General features: G+C 44.6%; 1 protein-coding gene across 2 annotated transcripts in view; it reads left to right on the top strand.

The window, feature by feature from the left end:
• Nucleotides 1-13671, top strand: part of LOC137546374 (uncharacterized) — a 485946-nt gene that overhangs the window by 55090 nt on the left and 417185 nt on the right. For both annotated transcript variants that reach the window (XM_068268752.1, XM_068268753.1), the window contains exon 3: nt 12798-12944. In XM_068268752.1, the coding sequence (XP_068124853.1) occupies nt 12798-12944 (147 nt within the window). The remainder of the gene's footprint in view (nt 1-12797; nt 12945-13671) is intronic.

Raw genomic sequence — 13671 nt, 5'->3', positions numbered from 1 at the left:
ATCGCCCACAGCACCCCCCAGACCCCCCCCTGCCCACCCCCCAGACCCCTGTCTGCACCCAATCACCCCCCTAATCACCCATCAATCACTCCCTGTCACTATCTGTCAACGCTATTTTTTTTTCTATCCCCCCCCTGCCCCCTGCTCCCTCCTGATCACCCCCCACCCCTCAGATTCTCCCCAGACCCCCCCCCAGACCCCCCCACCCCATGTACTGTATGCATCTATCCCCCCTGATCACCTGTCAATCACCTGTCAATCACCCATCAATCACCCCCTGTCACTGCCACCCATCAATCAGCCCCTAACCTGCCCCTTGCGGGCAATCTGATCACCCACCCACACCAATAGATCGCCCGCAGATCCGACATCAGATCACCACCCAAGCGCAGCGTTTACATCTATTCTCTCCTCTAAACACCCACTAATTACCCATCAATCACCCATCAATCACCCCTATCACCACCTGTCACTGTTACCCATCAGATCAGACCCTAATCTGCCCCTTGTGGGCACCCAATCACCCGCCTACACGCTCAGATTGCCCTCAGACCCCCCCTTATCAATTCGCCAGGGCATTATTTACATCTGTCCTTCCCTGTAATAACCCACTGATCACCTGTCAATCACCCATCAATCACCCCCTGTCACTGCCACCCATCAATCACCCCCTGTCACTGCCACCCATCAATCAGCCCCTAACCTGCCCCTTGCGGGCAATCTGATCACCCACCCACACCAATAGATCGCCCGCAGATCCGACATCAGATCACCACCCAAGTGCAGCGTTTACATCTATTCTCTCCTCTAAACACCCACTAATTACCCATCAATCACCCATCAATCACCCCCTATCACCACCTGTCACTGTTACCCATCAGATCAGACCCTAATCTGCCCCTTGCGGGCACCCAATCAACCGCTTACACGCTCAGATTGCCCTGAGACCCCCCTTATCAATTCGCCAGTGCAATATTTACATCTGTTCTCCCCTGTAATAACCCACTGATTACCTGTCAATCACCTGTCAATCACCTATCAATCACCCATCAATCACCCATCAATCACCCCCTGTCACTGCCACCCATCAATTACCCCCTGTCACTGCCACCCATCAATCACCCGCTGTCACTGCCACCCATCAATCACCGCTGTCACTGCCACCCATCAATCAGCCCCTAACCTGCCCCTTGCGGGCAATCTGATCACCCACCCACACCAATAGATCGCCCGCAGATCCGATGTCCGATCACCTCCCAAGTGCAGTGTTTACATCTGTTCTCTACCCTAAACACCCACTAATTACCCATCAATCACCCCCTGCCACTGCTACCTATCAGATTAGACCCCTATCTGCCCCTAGGGCACTCAATCACCCGCCCACACCCTCAGAATGCTCTCAGACCCCAGCCCTGATCACCTCGCCAGTGCATTGCTTGCATCTATTCCCCCCTCTAATCACACCTTGAGACACCCATCAATCACCTCCTGTCACCCCCTAACACACCTACCCATCAGATCAGGCCCTAATTTGCCCCGTGTGGGCTCCTGATCACTCGGCCAAACCCTCAGATCCCCCTCAGACCCCCTTCCGATCACCTCCCCAGTGCATTGATTGCATCTATTTTCCCCTCTAACCACCCCCTGAGACACCCATCAATCACCTCCTGTCACCCCCCTAGCACTCCTATCCATCAGATCAGGCCCAATACAACCTGTCATCTAAAAGGCCACCCTGCTTATGACCGGTTCCACAAAATTCGCCCCCTCATAGACCACCTGTCATCAAAATTTGCAGATGCTTATACCCCTGAACAGTCATTTTGAGACATTTGGTTTCCAGACTACTCACGGTTTGGGGCCCGTAAAATGCCAGGGCGGTATAGGAACCCCACAAGTGACCCCATTTTAGAAAAAAAGACACCCCAAGGTATTCTGTTAGGTGTATGACGAGTTCATAGAAGATTTTATTTTTTGTCAAAAGTTAGCGGAAATTGATTTTTATTGGTTTTTTTTCACAAAGTGTCATTTTTCACTAACTTGTGACAAAAAATAAAATCTTCTATGAACTCGCCATACACCTAACGGAATACCTTGGGGTGTCTTCTTTCTAAAATGGGGTCACTTGTGGGGTTCCTATACTGCCCTGGCATTTTAGAGGCCCTAAACCGCGAGGAGTAGTCTAGAAAACAAATGCCTCAAAATGACCTGTGAATAGGACGTTGGGCCCCTTAGCGCACCTAGGCTGCAAAAAAGTGTCACACATGTGGTACCGCCGTACTCAGGAAAAGTAGTATAATGTGTTTTGGGGTGTATTTTTACTCATACCCATGCTGGGTGGGAGAAATTTCTATGTAAATGGACAATTGTGTGTAAAAAACATCAAACAATTGTCATTTACAGAGATATTTCTCCCACTTAGCATGGGAGATTTTATTTTTTGTCACAAGTTAGCGGAAATTGATTTTAATTGTGTTTTTCCGCTAACTTTTGACAAAAAATAAAATCTTCTATGAACTCACCATACTCCTAACGGAATACCTTGGGGTGTCTTCTTTCTAAAATGGGGTCATTTGTGGGGTTCCTATACTGCCCTGGCATTTTAGGGGCCCTAAACCGTGAGGAGTAGTCTTGAAACGAAATTTCTCAAAATGACCTGTGAAATCCTAAAGGTACTCATTAGACTTTGGGCCCTTTAGCGCAGTTAGGGTGCAAAAAAGTGCCACACATGTGGTATCGCCGTACTCAGGAGAAGTAGTATAATGTGTTTTGGGGTGTATTTTTACACATACCCATGCTGAGTGGGAGAAAGATCTCTGTAAATGGACAATTGTGTGTAAAAAAAATTAACAAATTGTCATTTACAGAGATATTTCTCCCACCCAGCATGGGTATGTGTAAAAATACACCCCAAAACACATTATACTACTTCTCCTGAGTACGGCAATACCACATGTGTGGCACTTTTTTGCAGCCTAACTGCGCTAAGGGGTCCAAAGTCCAATGAGCACCTTTAGGCTTTACAGGGGTGCTTACAATTTAGCACCCCCCAAAATGTCAGGACAGTAAACACACCCCACAAATGACCCCATTTTGGAAAGTAGACCCTTCAAGGTATTCAGAGAGGGGCATGGTGAGTCCGTGGCAGATTTCATTTTTTTTGTCGCAAGTTAGAAGAAATGGAAACTTTTTTTTTTTTCTCACAAAGTGTCATTTTCCGCTTACTTGTGACAAAAAATAATATCTTCTATGAACTCACTATGCCTCTCAGTGAATACTTTGGGATGTCTTCTTTCCAAAATGGGGTCATTTGGGGGGGTATTTATACTATCCTGGAATTCTAGCCCCTCATGAAACATGACAGGGGGTCAGAAAAGTCATAGATGCTTGAAAATGAGAAAATTCACTTTTTGCACCATAGTTTGTAAACGCTATAACTTTTACCCAAACCAATAAATATACACTGAATGGGTTTTTTTTATCAAAAACATGTTTGTCCACATTTTTCGCGCTGCATGTATACAGAAATTTTACTTTATTTGAAAAATGTCAGCACAGAAAGTTAAAAAAATCATTTTTTTGCCAAAATTCATGTCTTTTTTGATGAATAAAATAAAAAGTAAAAATCGCAGGAGCAATCAAATAGCACCAAAAGAAAGCTTTATTAGTGACAAGAAAAGGAGCCAAAATTCATTTAGGTGGTAGGTTGTATGAGCGAGCAATAAACCGTGAAAGCTGCAGTGGTCTGAATGGAAAAAAAGTGGCCGGTCCTTAAAGAGAGTCTGAAGCGAGAATAGATCTCGCTTCAGACCTCATAGCTAGCAGGGGCATGCGTGCCCCTGCTAAAACGCCGCTATAGCGCGGCTTAACGGGGGTCCCTGTCCCCCCAAACCCCCTCCGTGCAGCGGGGGAGCGCTTCCTGGTTGGGGCAGGGCTAACCGCCGCAGCCCTGCCCCATGCGCGTCTGTCAGACGCGTATCTCCGCCTCTCCCCCGCCCCTCTCAGTCTTCCTTCACTGAGAGGGGCGGGGGAGAGGCGGCGATGCGCGTCTGATAGACGCGCTGGGAGGCAGGGCTGCAGCCGTTAGCCCTGCCTCCAGGAAGAGGGGAAAAGCGACCAAGTCTGCGACCAAGGTTTGCGGGTGGTGGGTTGGGGGTGAAGGGACCCCCGTTAAGCCGCGGGATAGCGGCGTTTTAGCAGGGGCACACATGCCCCTGCTATATATACAATACAATACAATACAATACAATAACATTTCTATAGCGCTTTTCTCCCATAGGACTCAAAGCGCTTAGGCTCTCTCAGATTCAGTAATTAGTAGGATGAAGTATTCACACAACAAAAGTTATATTTCTGCAAATGCCAAACTGAACAGGTGGGTTTTCAGTCTGGATTTAAACACGTCCAGGGATCGAGCTGTCCTGATCTGTTGAGGTAAGGAGTTCCAAAACGTAGGGGCAGCATGACAGAAGGCTCTGGGACCAAAAGTTTCCAAGTGGACTCTGGGTATGACTAGATTATTAGAACCTGTTGATCTGAGAATGCGGGGATTGCTACGCAGCTGCAACATATCTTTCATGTATCCAGGGCCTAAATTATTCAGGGATTTAAATGTCAGTAGGCCGATCTTGAATAGGACCCTCCATTCTATAGGTAGCCAGTGAAGGGAGTGCAGGACTGGCATTATGTGGCAGTGACGGGGTTGGTTGGTTAGCAGTCTGGCAGCAGTATTCTGTATCAGCTGTAGTCGGTACAAGACCTTTTTTGGAAGGCCAGTGTAGAGAGCATTGCAGTAGTCCAGTCGGGATGTGATGAAGGCGTGGACTAAGGTTGGCAGATCTTCTGGGGGTATGAGGTGCTTGATTTTTGCAATGTTCTTCAGGTGAAAATAGGATGATTTCACCACAGCAGAGATTTGAGTTCTGAAGTTTAAATCCCAATCAATTAGAACTCCCAGGCTACGCACATGATCAGAGCTGCGCAGATCCGTGCCTCCTATTCCCAGTGGTGAAGACTGCAAGTTAAGTTGTTTTGTTATCATGCTCTGCCCTCCTATCAGAAGGACTTCAGTTTTGTCTGCATTTAGTTTCAGCCAGTTGTCATTCATCCATTGCTGTAGTTCACGTAAGCAGGCGTTTATAGTTAGAGTTGGGTCTGTCACACCAGGCTTGAAGGAAAGATATAGTTGAGTGTCGTCTGCATAGCAGTGGTATGTCAGGCCATGTTTTTGGATTAGTTTTCCCAGCGGTAACATGTAAATCGTGAAAAGCAGGGGAGAGAGGATTGAGCCCTGGGGCACCCCATACCTAAGTGATACAGGGGTGGACAGGAAGGGCCCCATAGACACTTTGTGGGTTCTGCCACTCAAGAAGGATTGGAACCACTGAAGAACTATGCCATCAATGCCGCAGTATTCCTGTAGCCTGTTTATCAAGATGTCATGGTCAACTGTATCAAAGGCTGCAGAAAGGTCTAGCAGTATGAGGATGGAGCACTCTCCTCTGTCTCTTGCCATGAGCAGGTGGTTGCATATTTGGATGAGGGCCGTTTCAGTGCTGTGGTGTTTCCTGAAGCCAGACTGGAATGGGTCATAACTGTTGTTTTGTAGGATTTTGACTTCTAGCTGGAGGTAAACAGCTTTTTCAATTAGCTTGCCCAGAAAGGGAAGGTTAGAGACAGGTCTGTAGCTGGTCATTGCATCTGGGTCCAGGGAGGGTTTTTTGAGGAGAGGCCTGATGATTGCTTCCTTCAGTAAAGCAGGAAATATCCCTGATTTTAAGGAACAGTTAACAATTTTTAGGAATACCGGTACGAACAGGTCGGGGCAGTTCAACATGAACTGTGTTGGGCCAGGATCTAGGTCACAGGTAGTTAGGCGGACGTGAAGGAGGATGCTTGATGTGACTTCTTCATCAATTTCTTTGAAGTTTGACCAAGGTGTTACATTGTCTCTGCTAATGGTCTTCGGCGCTATATTAGGCTCAGATGCTGTAAGTTGGATGGCGGACCTTATAGCGGAGACTTTGTCTGTGAAGAAATGGGCAAATTGGTCACAGAGGTCCTTTGAAGACTCGATGTTAAGTTTTTGACATGCCGGGTTGCAGAGTTTTTCCACTGTGCGGAACAGTTGGGCTGGTTTGTTAACTGCATTTGCAATCTCTTGTGATAGAAAGGATGATTTTTTTCCCGTGATTACCTTTTGGTAGCTCTTCAAGTGGAGGATTAAGGCATGTTTGTCTTCTGGGGACTGAGATTTGCGCCACAGTCTCTCAAGTTTTCGGCCTTGTCTTTTCAGCTCTTTTATAGCGTTATCAAACCACTGTGCATGATGGTGTGGAAGCGAGATTTAGTCTCGCTTCAGTGTCTCTTTAAGGGGTAGAAAGCCCTAGGTCCTCAAGTGGTTAATGATGCTGCAACAGGCAATGTTACAATAGCACTTTTTTCAATGTAGGGGACAGTTACTTAAAAAGGCAAATACAGATTTTAATAATAGGAGAGCCCTTTGATTGATGCACTTGGAGTAGATGTTAGAGTAAATTTGGAAGGTAGTAAAATGAGGAAGTGGCAGCGCTGGAGGAAAATAATGCCAGTGATACTTATTGTACTGTCTTTCCTTCCCTGCAGATCAGCATTAAATATTAATTCAACACATTAGCAGGCATTTCATGATCTCACACAGTTCTGCCTGCTATTTCTACCAGAAGCACACAATAGTTTTCTGTGAAACAATACCTCAGAGGTTAATTATGACAATGGAAACAGAGGCACTATGTTCCAAACTGATTGCTCCATATATGCAAAGAAAATGTATTCGAATTTATGAGTAGGATTCAGCAATATGTTTCCTGTAATAAATGTGACGTGTAAAAGAAGATCTAGAAGTTTGATTTTTCTTTGGCATATTGGAAGATCAAGTTTTAAACCCTGTACCCCTTTAGCTTACATATTATGTATCTATTTGTTAAAGGCTTTCCAAGACACTTAGCCTGAACTAGGTCACTGTGATTGGCCATTCCAAGAAAGACGAGTAAAATAATAAGAAATAATCCTTATCTCTATTGAGTATTCACTAACATAATGCTTCGCATTAGACACATCTTAGATGCTGCATGCTATTGATTGACAAATTGAATGAATAAATGAGCATGCACATGGTTAGTTTCTTAGGAACAAATTAGCTTGTTGCATCACAGTCACGTGGCACATTGCTCATGTCTATTCCATGTTTGTTTCTATCCTATTAATACATACAGTATACACTTGCATATAAATGTAAACATAAGTTCAAGTAAAGTATAAATCACCAAGCTTACTACCATCACTGAATACCTCCCGTATGGTCCATCAGCATTAAACCGTTTTGTTAATTTATTTTATTTGTGAAGGTTTACTTATTGGGAAAAGAAACATAATTCCCACCAAATCCATACATATTTTGCCTGAGGATGAAACCGGAGTTTAAAGTTAGCTGTCAGCTGATGCCATCCTGTTAACTGTCTAACTTCAGACTAATAAGACAGGCTGTCTCTTAATACCTAAATGTGTATAACAGCTCCAAATAGCAGAGCTATGAGGCTTAAAGTAATGTCTCAGAAAGCTTAATATATTGTATTCATAAATAGATAAAATGATGACCCTGATTCAATTACGGTAACTTTTCTGCAAATTTTCTCCCACAGTATAATTTTTCATCTAGCCTACAAAATAACCTTTCTAGAATCTAGCACTTACAGTAGGTAGTAAAAATCTGACAGAGTTTACAGATTTTAGAATAATCCATCTCCTTATGGGGTATTCTCAGTATTATCTTTATTTTTTTTCTCCAAAATCACTACCTGAAAATGATCCATACAAAGATGTCAGCCAGCCTCCCTACTTATTTGCACACTATTTTGGCAGTTGGACTGATCGACTGCAGTTCAGTAAGTGCTTCTTGATTATAGAGAAATAACTGATAATCCCCTATAAAGACATGGACTAGTCTAAAACCTTTCAGATCTGTCAGATATTCACTACTTACTGTAATTGAGAATGACATAGAAAAAAAAAGTAATTTATGAAATGTGCATTTATATCTATGTATTTAATACATTTAAATTTTTCATGATAGTTGTCCTTTAAATCTATTTTTATTAGGGCTCATTTACACTACACGCAGTGCAAAGCGGCTACATAGCCGGCACCGCGGCCGAACTGAAACCAAAGGAACAGTTTCCATTGCATGCTGGTTATCTGGAGTGGTGCGGAGCGATCAGAGAATCTGCAGCATGCCTGCATCCGCCCCCATCTCCTCCATTCGGGGGATTCGGAAGTGACGTGAATGGGAGCCGAAGTGATGCGTAGCCATATCGCATCCCTTTGGTTCCCATTCGCAAATGGGAATAGGAGCAATATGTATATTGTACAATGAAAGCAATACCTGGGGAAGTCCCAGAACATGGCAACATCACAAGAGTTCCCGAAGAAACATGAACAAAGTGCTGCTTTCATAATATAACAAGACAAAAGACAAAGAAAAAGTTGAGGTTAAAGACAAAGGGAGGGAGGGAGGCAATGGAGAATGAAGAAGGAAAGGATAGTACAGACCCTACAGGTGTCCAGGGACAGAGAAACCTAAGGGAGTACAGTAAGAAGGAAGAGCAAGAGAAAGTAAAAGAAAGCAAAAACTAAAAGGATAACAAGGCAAAGGGGGATCGTCAGCTACAAAAAATGTAGAAAATATATAAAAATACATCTATAGTGATTGGTGATGATCACAAGTAGTAAATACAGAAAAAAACTATGATAAATGTAATCTAACAATGGTCCAATGTAAAAATCCCACCTCCCCTGCATATCAGGTTTGTGTAAGTTTCATCTTCAAATGATTGTCTCAAATAAGGTTGATGCTAAGTTAAGTTTAAGTGCACATTTCCAAAAATCTTCCCACATGTCACATACGCAATGTAAAACTGAAAGCACTCAACACAACAGCAGAGGTAGCCTAGTAAAGCAGTGAATGGATGCTACTGTATATGCTACACAGTGGGTTTGATTTACTAAGCCAAACGATAGCAATATATAATCCTTCAGCTTAGTGCAGGAAAATATAATCATCAAGCAAGATTTATATTCTGCATAGCTGGCATTGTAGCCCAATCTCCAAAGAACCAGAAACTCTTCTGGCTTACTGCACAAGAGCCATGACTGTCTTCTTTGAAATCAATAGGGATAAAAAATTATAGTGCCCCCTCCCTAGTCATTATCTCCTATTCAGTAGGGAGTTCTTGGGCCAGACTCCCTAACACTGCTACTGCTTACTGAGTCGCTCTATTGGCTGCCTCGCAAGCGCATTGTGTCCGACAGGAGAAAAGTGCTTTACAAATACTGGAATAATTATTGCCATGCAGATTGACTGGCCAGAAAGGAAGAGCCAGTGAGCTTGTGTTTCTTCCTCCCAAGTTATAACCAAATCACCATTGTTCAGCATTGGGATGTACCTTGCGAGAGGAAGTTGAACTCCTCCTTGTTAAGTACCATTTTTCCAATGTTTAGGGACAAAACGCTCTCCTTTCCTGTCCCCAAAAAGACGTAAGGGTAAGAATGGGAGTCTTAAGGTTTTATTTAGACAAGCTGTTGGTAAATTCAAATTATCATCTTCACCAAGGTAAATTAGTAACGGGAGTCTTTTTGGTCAGCTTTTTTCTACTTTTTACACACAGTGCATGCTCAAGTGCACATAATGACAAAACATGATGCAGTGGACTACAATGGATAAGGAAACATACAGTATACACACATGGACTAATTTCTGTTCATTTAAATCAGGGGTGCTCAATAGGTCGATCGCGATCTACCGGTAGATCGCGACCGCCTATTTGGTAGATCGCGGCCTCTTGGCCGCGTCTTGTTAAATATAGCCGCGCGTTCTCTGTGTCGTGCTGCGGCTGTCAAAATCTGCTTCCGAGCGGAGCAGCGCTGATGGGAGAGGCGCAGCTAAACAGAGAGGCGTGGCTGGAGGGGGAGAGGAGCCAATTGAGCAGCGCTGATGGGAGAGGCGTGGCTGGAGGGGGAGAGGAGCCAATTGTGAGCGTCTTCTCTCCCTCCTCTGTGATGGTCAAGCGTTGTGGCCACGCCTCCCCCTTGTCCCGCGGGCTTCTACCACCGCATCCATCTTTGGAAGGACTGGACTGGAGACTGGAGAGCGGAGGAATTACATTGCTGCCAAGGTGGGGAATAGAATTATGGTGCTGGTGGGTCGGGTCGCGCTGCAGGTCGGGGCCAATTAGTTTACTGTGGGGCTGCAGGGGGAAGGGGATTTAGTTATTATTCATAGAAGCCCTGCGGGGGGAGGGGAGGGAGGGATGGGGGTGGCAGGGGGTTTAACTGAGCTTAATGTGGGCACTCCTAGTTGAGGGAAGGATTGCTGCCAAATATGCTGGGGTGGGGAGGGGGGTTAATGTCACTGTGTGGGGGTACATTTGTGGGGAAATCTGCCAATGAGATTGTATTTGTGGGGAAATCTGCCAATGAGATTGCACTTGTGGGGAAATCTGCCAATGAGATTGTATTTGTGGGGAAATCTGCCAATGAGATTGCACTTGTGGGGAAATCTGCCAATGAGATTGTATTTGTGGGGAAATCTGCCAATGAGATTGCACTTGTGGGGAAATCTGCCAATGAGATTGCACTTGTGGGGAAATCTGCCAATGAGATTGCATTTGTGGGGAAATCTGCCAATGAGATTGCACTTGTGGTGAAATCTGCCAATGAGATTGCATTTGTGGGGAAATCTGCCAATGAGATTGCACTTGTGGGGAAATCTGCCAATGAGATTGCACTTGTTGGGAAATCTACCAATGAGATTGCATTTGTGGGGAAATCTGCCAATGAGATTGCACTTGTGGGGAAATCTGCCAAGGAGATTGCACTTGTGGGGAAATCTGCCAATGAGATTGCACTTGTGGGGAGATCTGCCAATGAGATTGCATTTGTGGGGAAATCTGCCAATGATATTGCATTTGTGGGAAAATCTGCCAATGAGATTGCATGTGTGGGGAAATCATCTGCCAATGAGATTGCATGTGTGGGGAAATCATCTGCCAATGAGATTGCATGTGTGGGGAAATCATCTGCCAATGAGATTGCATGTGTGAGGAAATCATCTGCCAATGAGATTGCATGTGTGGGGAAATCATCTGCCAATGAGATTACATGTGTGAGGAAATCATCTGCCAATGAGATTGCATGTGTGGGGAAATCATCTGCAATGAGATTGCCTGTGTGGGGAAATCCTCTGCCAATGAGATTGCCTGTGTGGGGAAATCCTCTGCCAATGAGATTGCCTGTGTGGGGAAATCCTCTGCCAATGAGATTGCCTGTGTGGGGAAATCCTCTGCCAATGAGATTGCCTGTGTGGGGAAATCCTCTGCCAATGAGATTGCCTGTGTGGGGAAATCCTCTGCCAATGAGATTGCCTGTGTGGGGAAATCCTCTGCCAATGAGATTGCCTGTGTGGGGAAATCCTCTGCCCATGAGATTGCCTGTGTGGGGAAATCCTCTGTCAATGAAATTGCCTGTGTGGGGAAATCCTCTGCCAATGAGATTGCCTGTGTGGGGAAATCCTCTGCCAATGAGATTGCCTGTGTGGGGAAATCCTCTGCCAATGAGATTGCCTGTGTGGGGAAATCCTCTGCCCATGAGATTGCCTGTGTGGGGAAATCCTCTGCCAATGAGATTGCCTGTGTGGGGAAATCCTCTGCCAATGAGATTGCCTGTGTGGGGAAATCCTCTGCCAATGAGATTGCAATTTGTGGTCGTCCCATGCTAAACTTAGCATTTATAATGTTGTTATATGACTATACAAGACTTGTATAGTAATATACCAGCATTATTAATGCTAAGCTCAGTATTTGAAATGTTGGTAGATCTCCTGGCCTCGGCGAATTTTAAAGTAGCTCGCGAGCCGAAAAAGTGTGGGCACCCCTGATTTAAATAGTGACAATCTCTGCTCCTGTTTTGCATAGAACCATGCAATTCTATAGTTTCTTCACATTGCAGTAGCACCACAGACCAGGCAGTATGCGATCACATCCTGACAATTGTGTTCTCCACATAGCACTAAACTGAACTATAGCAAATTGCAATCCTTCAGCTTACTAAGTATTGCCCATGGTCTTCTAGGCAAAGATCGCTGTGGATTGAACAGACTTACTAGTGTTCACTCCATGACTGGCCAGCACTATCTGACTATCAACTAGCTTACAGTCCATTCTTCCTTTTTTCCCCCACAGTGCTTTTCAGATAAATCACACAACCCTCCTTCCTTTGTGTGGTGGCCATTATTTGCTTCCCTATGTGATTAGCTGTTATGCATGATCAAAGAGTTTTGCTGGTGCATTTTCAAATAGTTTTGTTGGTGCCTAATGGGATGCCTTCGCACACTTGTTCTTGATTTATTAGAGAGTGATAAAAAGTGAATTGCTATGGTTAATTTGAACCCCCAAAAATTGTTTTGGAATTGAAACTTACTCCTGGAAGGTTATTAACTCTTACTACAAATATAGATGTACTAGTAATTCTTTTTTATGTAAACAGCTACCGGTAGTACTTACTTGTTGTAATCTGTCCATCATGTCATTTCTGAAAATAACAAACCAATGTCGTTCTGCCGTTTGATGTAAAGATCCTGTCCCTTACTCCCCCATTGTTTCCACTGTCTTCTAGCCTGATCATGTGATCATGGAACATTTTCCATACATCACAGTCTGTTAGGTTTACTTTAAATGAGTCAAACATGTTTATGTTTTTGTTTTTAGGTGTTGGACAAAGTTGGAGCCAAGTTTGCTATAAAGGTGCAGCCATTTCTTAATGAGACCAAGGAAAGACAAATAATATTCAAGCTCTTGGGAAAAGAATTTGTAGAAAGATATTTCAGTAAATATCCAAATGTTCCTGGTCTTTTGGTAAGCATTAATACATTTTGACTTGACCAAGTGACATTCTGACTCACTGTGATCACAGCAGCGAGGGCATATGCAGAGCGCACATCAGATTAGGTTAACTCACCTTGCCAGGATTCGAGCATGGTATGCACTTCCTGGTGTCTGTCTCAAAGTAACATCCCCACCCCCAGGCTACCAAGGCTGGGGCTCAATGGTCACCAAACAGAGGGTTCTCTGGCTACCCAAATGGGGGGAGGTGGGGGAGCTCACCGGCCACCAAACAGAGGGCTCTCTGGCCACCAATCAGGGGCAATGACTCATCCTGCATCTCCCAGCGGCTTTCCGGTATACATGGACGGCTCCTGGCATATCACCTGACCCGATGCAGGTCAAGTGACACATCTGGAGCCGTACACAGAGGACGTCGGAAAGCCGCTGGAAGCTACAGAAGGGGAAGAAAATGGTGCCCGTAGAATCAGTAAATAGTTTCTGCTGCACAAGGGAAGGTTTGTGCTATTTTTGGCCGGTTGCTCAAGCAACCAGCAAAAATATGTATCCGATATCAGTCAATCACCACCTGTGTCGGATATAAGGGATTTTGCTGTAGTACCAGTAAGAACTTTCCTATGTTTCCTTTCTTTTATAGCAGTGTTAACAAAACCAGTGCATTATACTGTATAGTCTGGTTGAAAGTCAAATTACAGTGGAATGCAGGGCAGCTTTGCTGAAAAGTAAATAGAAGCCAAAA

Source organism: Hyperolius riggenbachi, chromosome 2, assembly GCF_040937935.1.
Source record: "Hyperolius riggenbachi isolate aHypRig1 chromosome 2, aHypRig1.pri, whole genome shotgun sequence".
Classification (NCBI taxonomy): domain Eukaryota; kingdom Metazoa; phylum Chordata; class Amphibia; order Anura; family Hyperoliidae; genus Hyperolius; species Hyperolius riggenbachi.
Note: the sequence above shows the minus strand (reverse complement) of the source record. Positions and strands in the feature narration are given on the sequence as shown.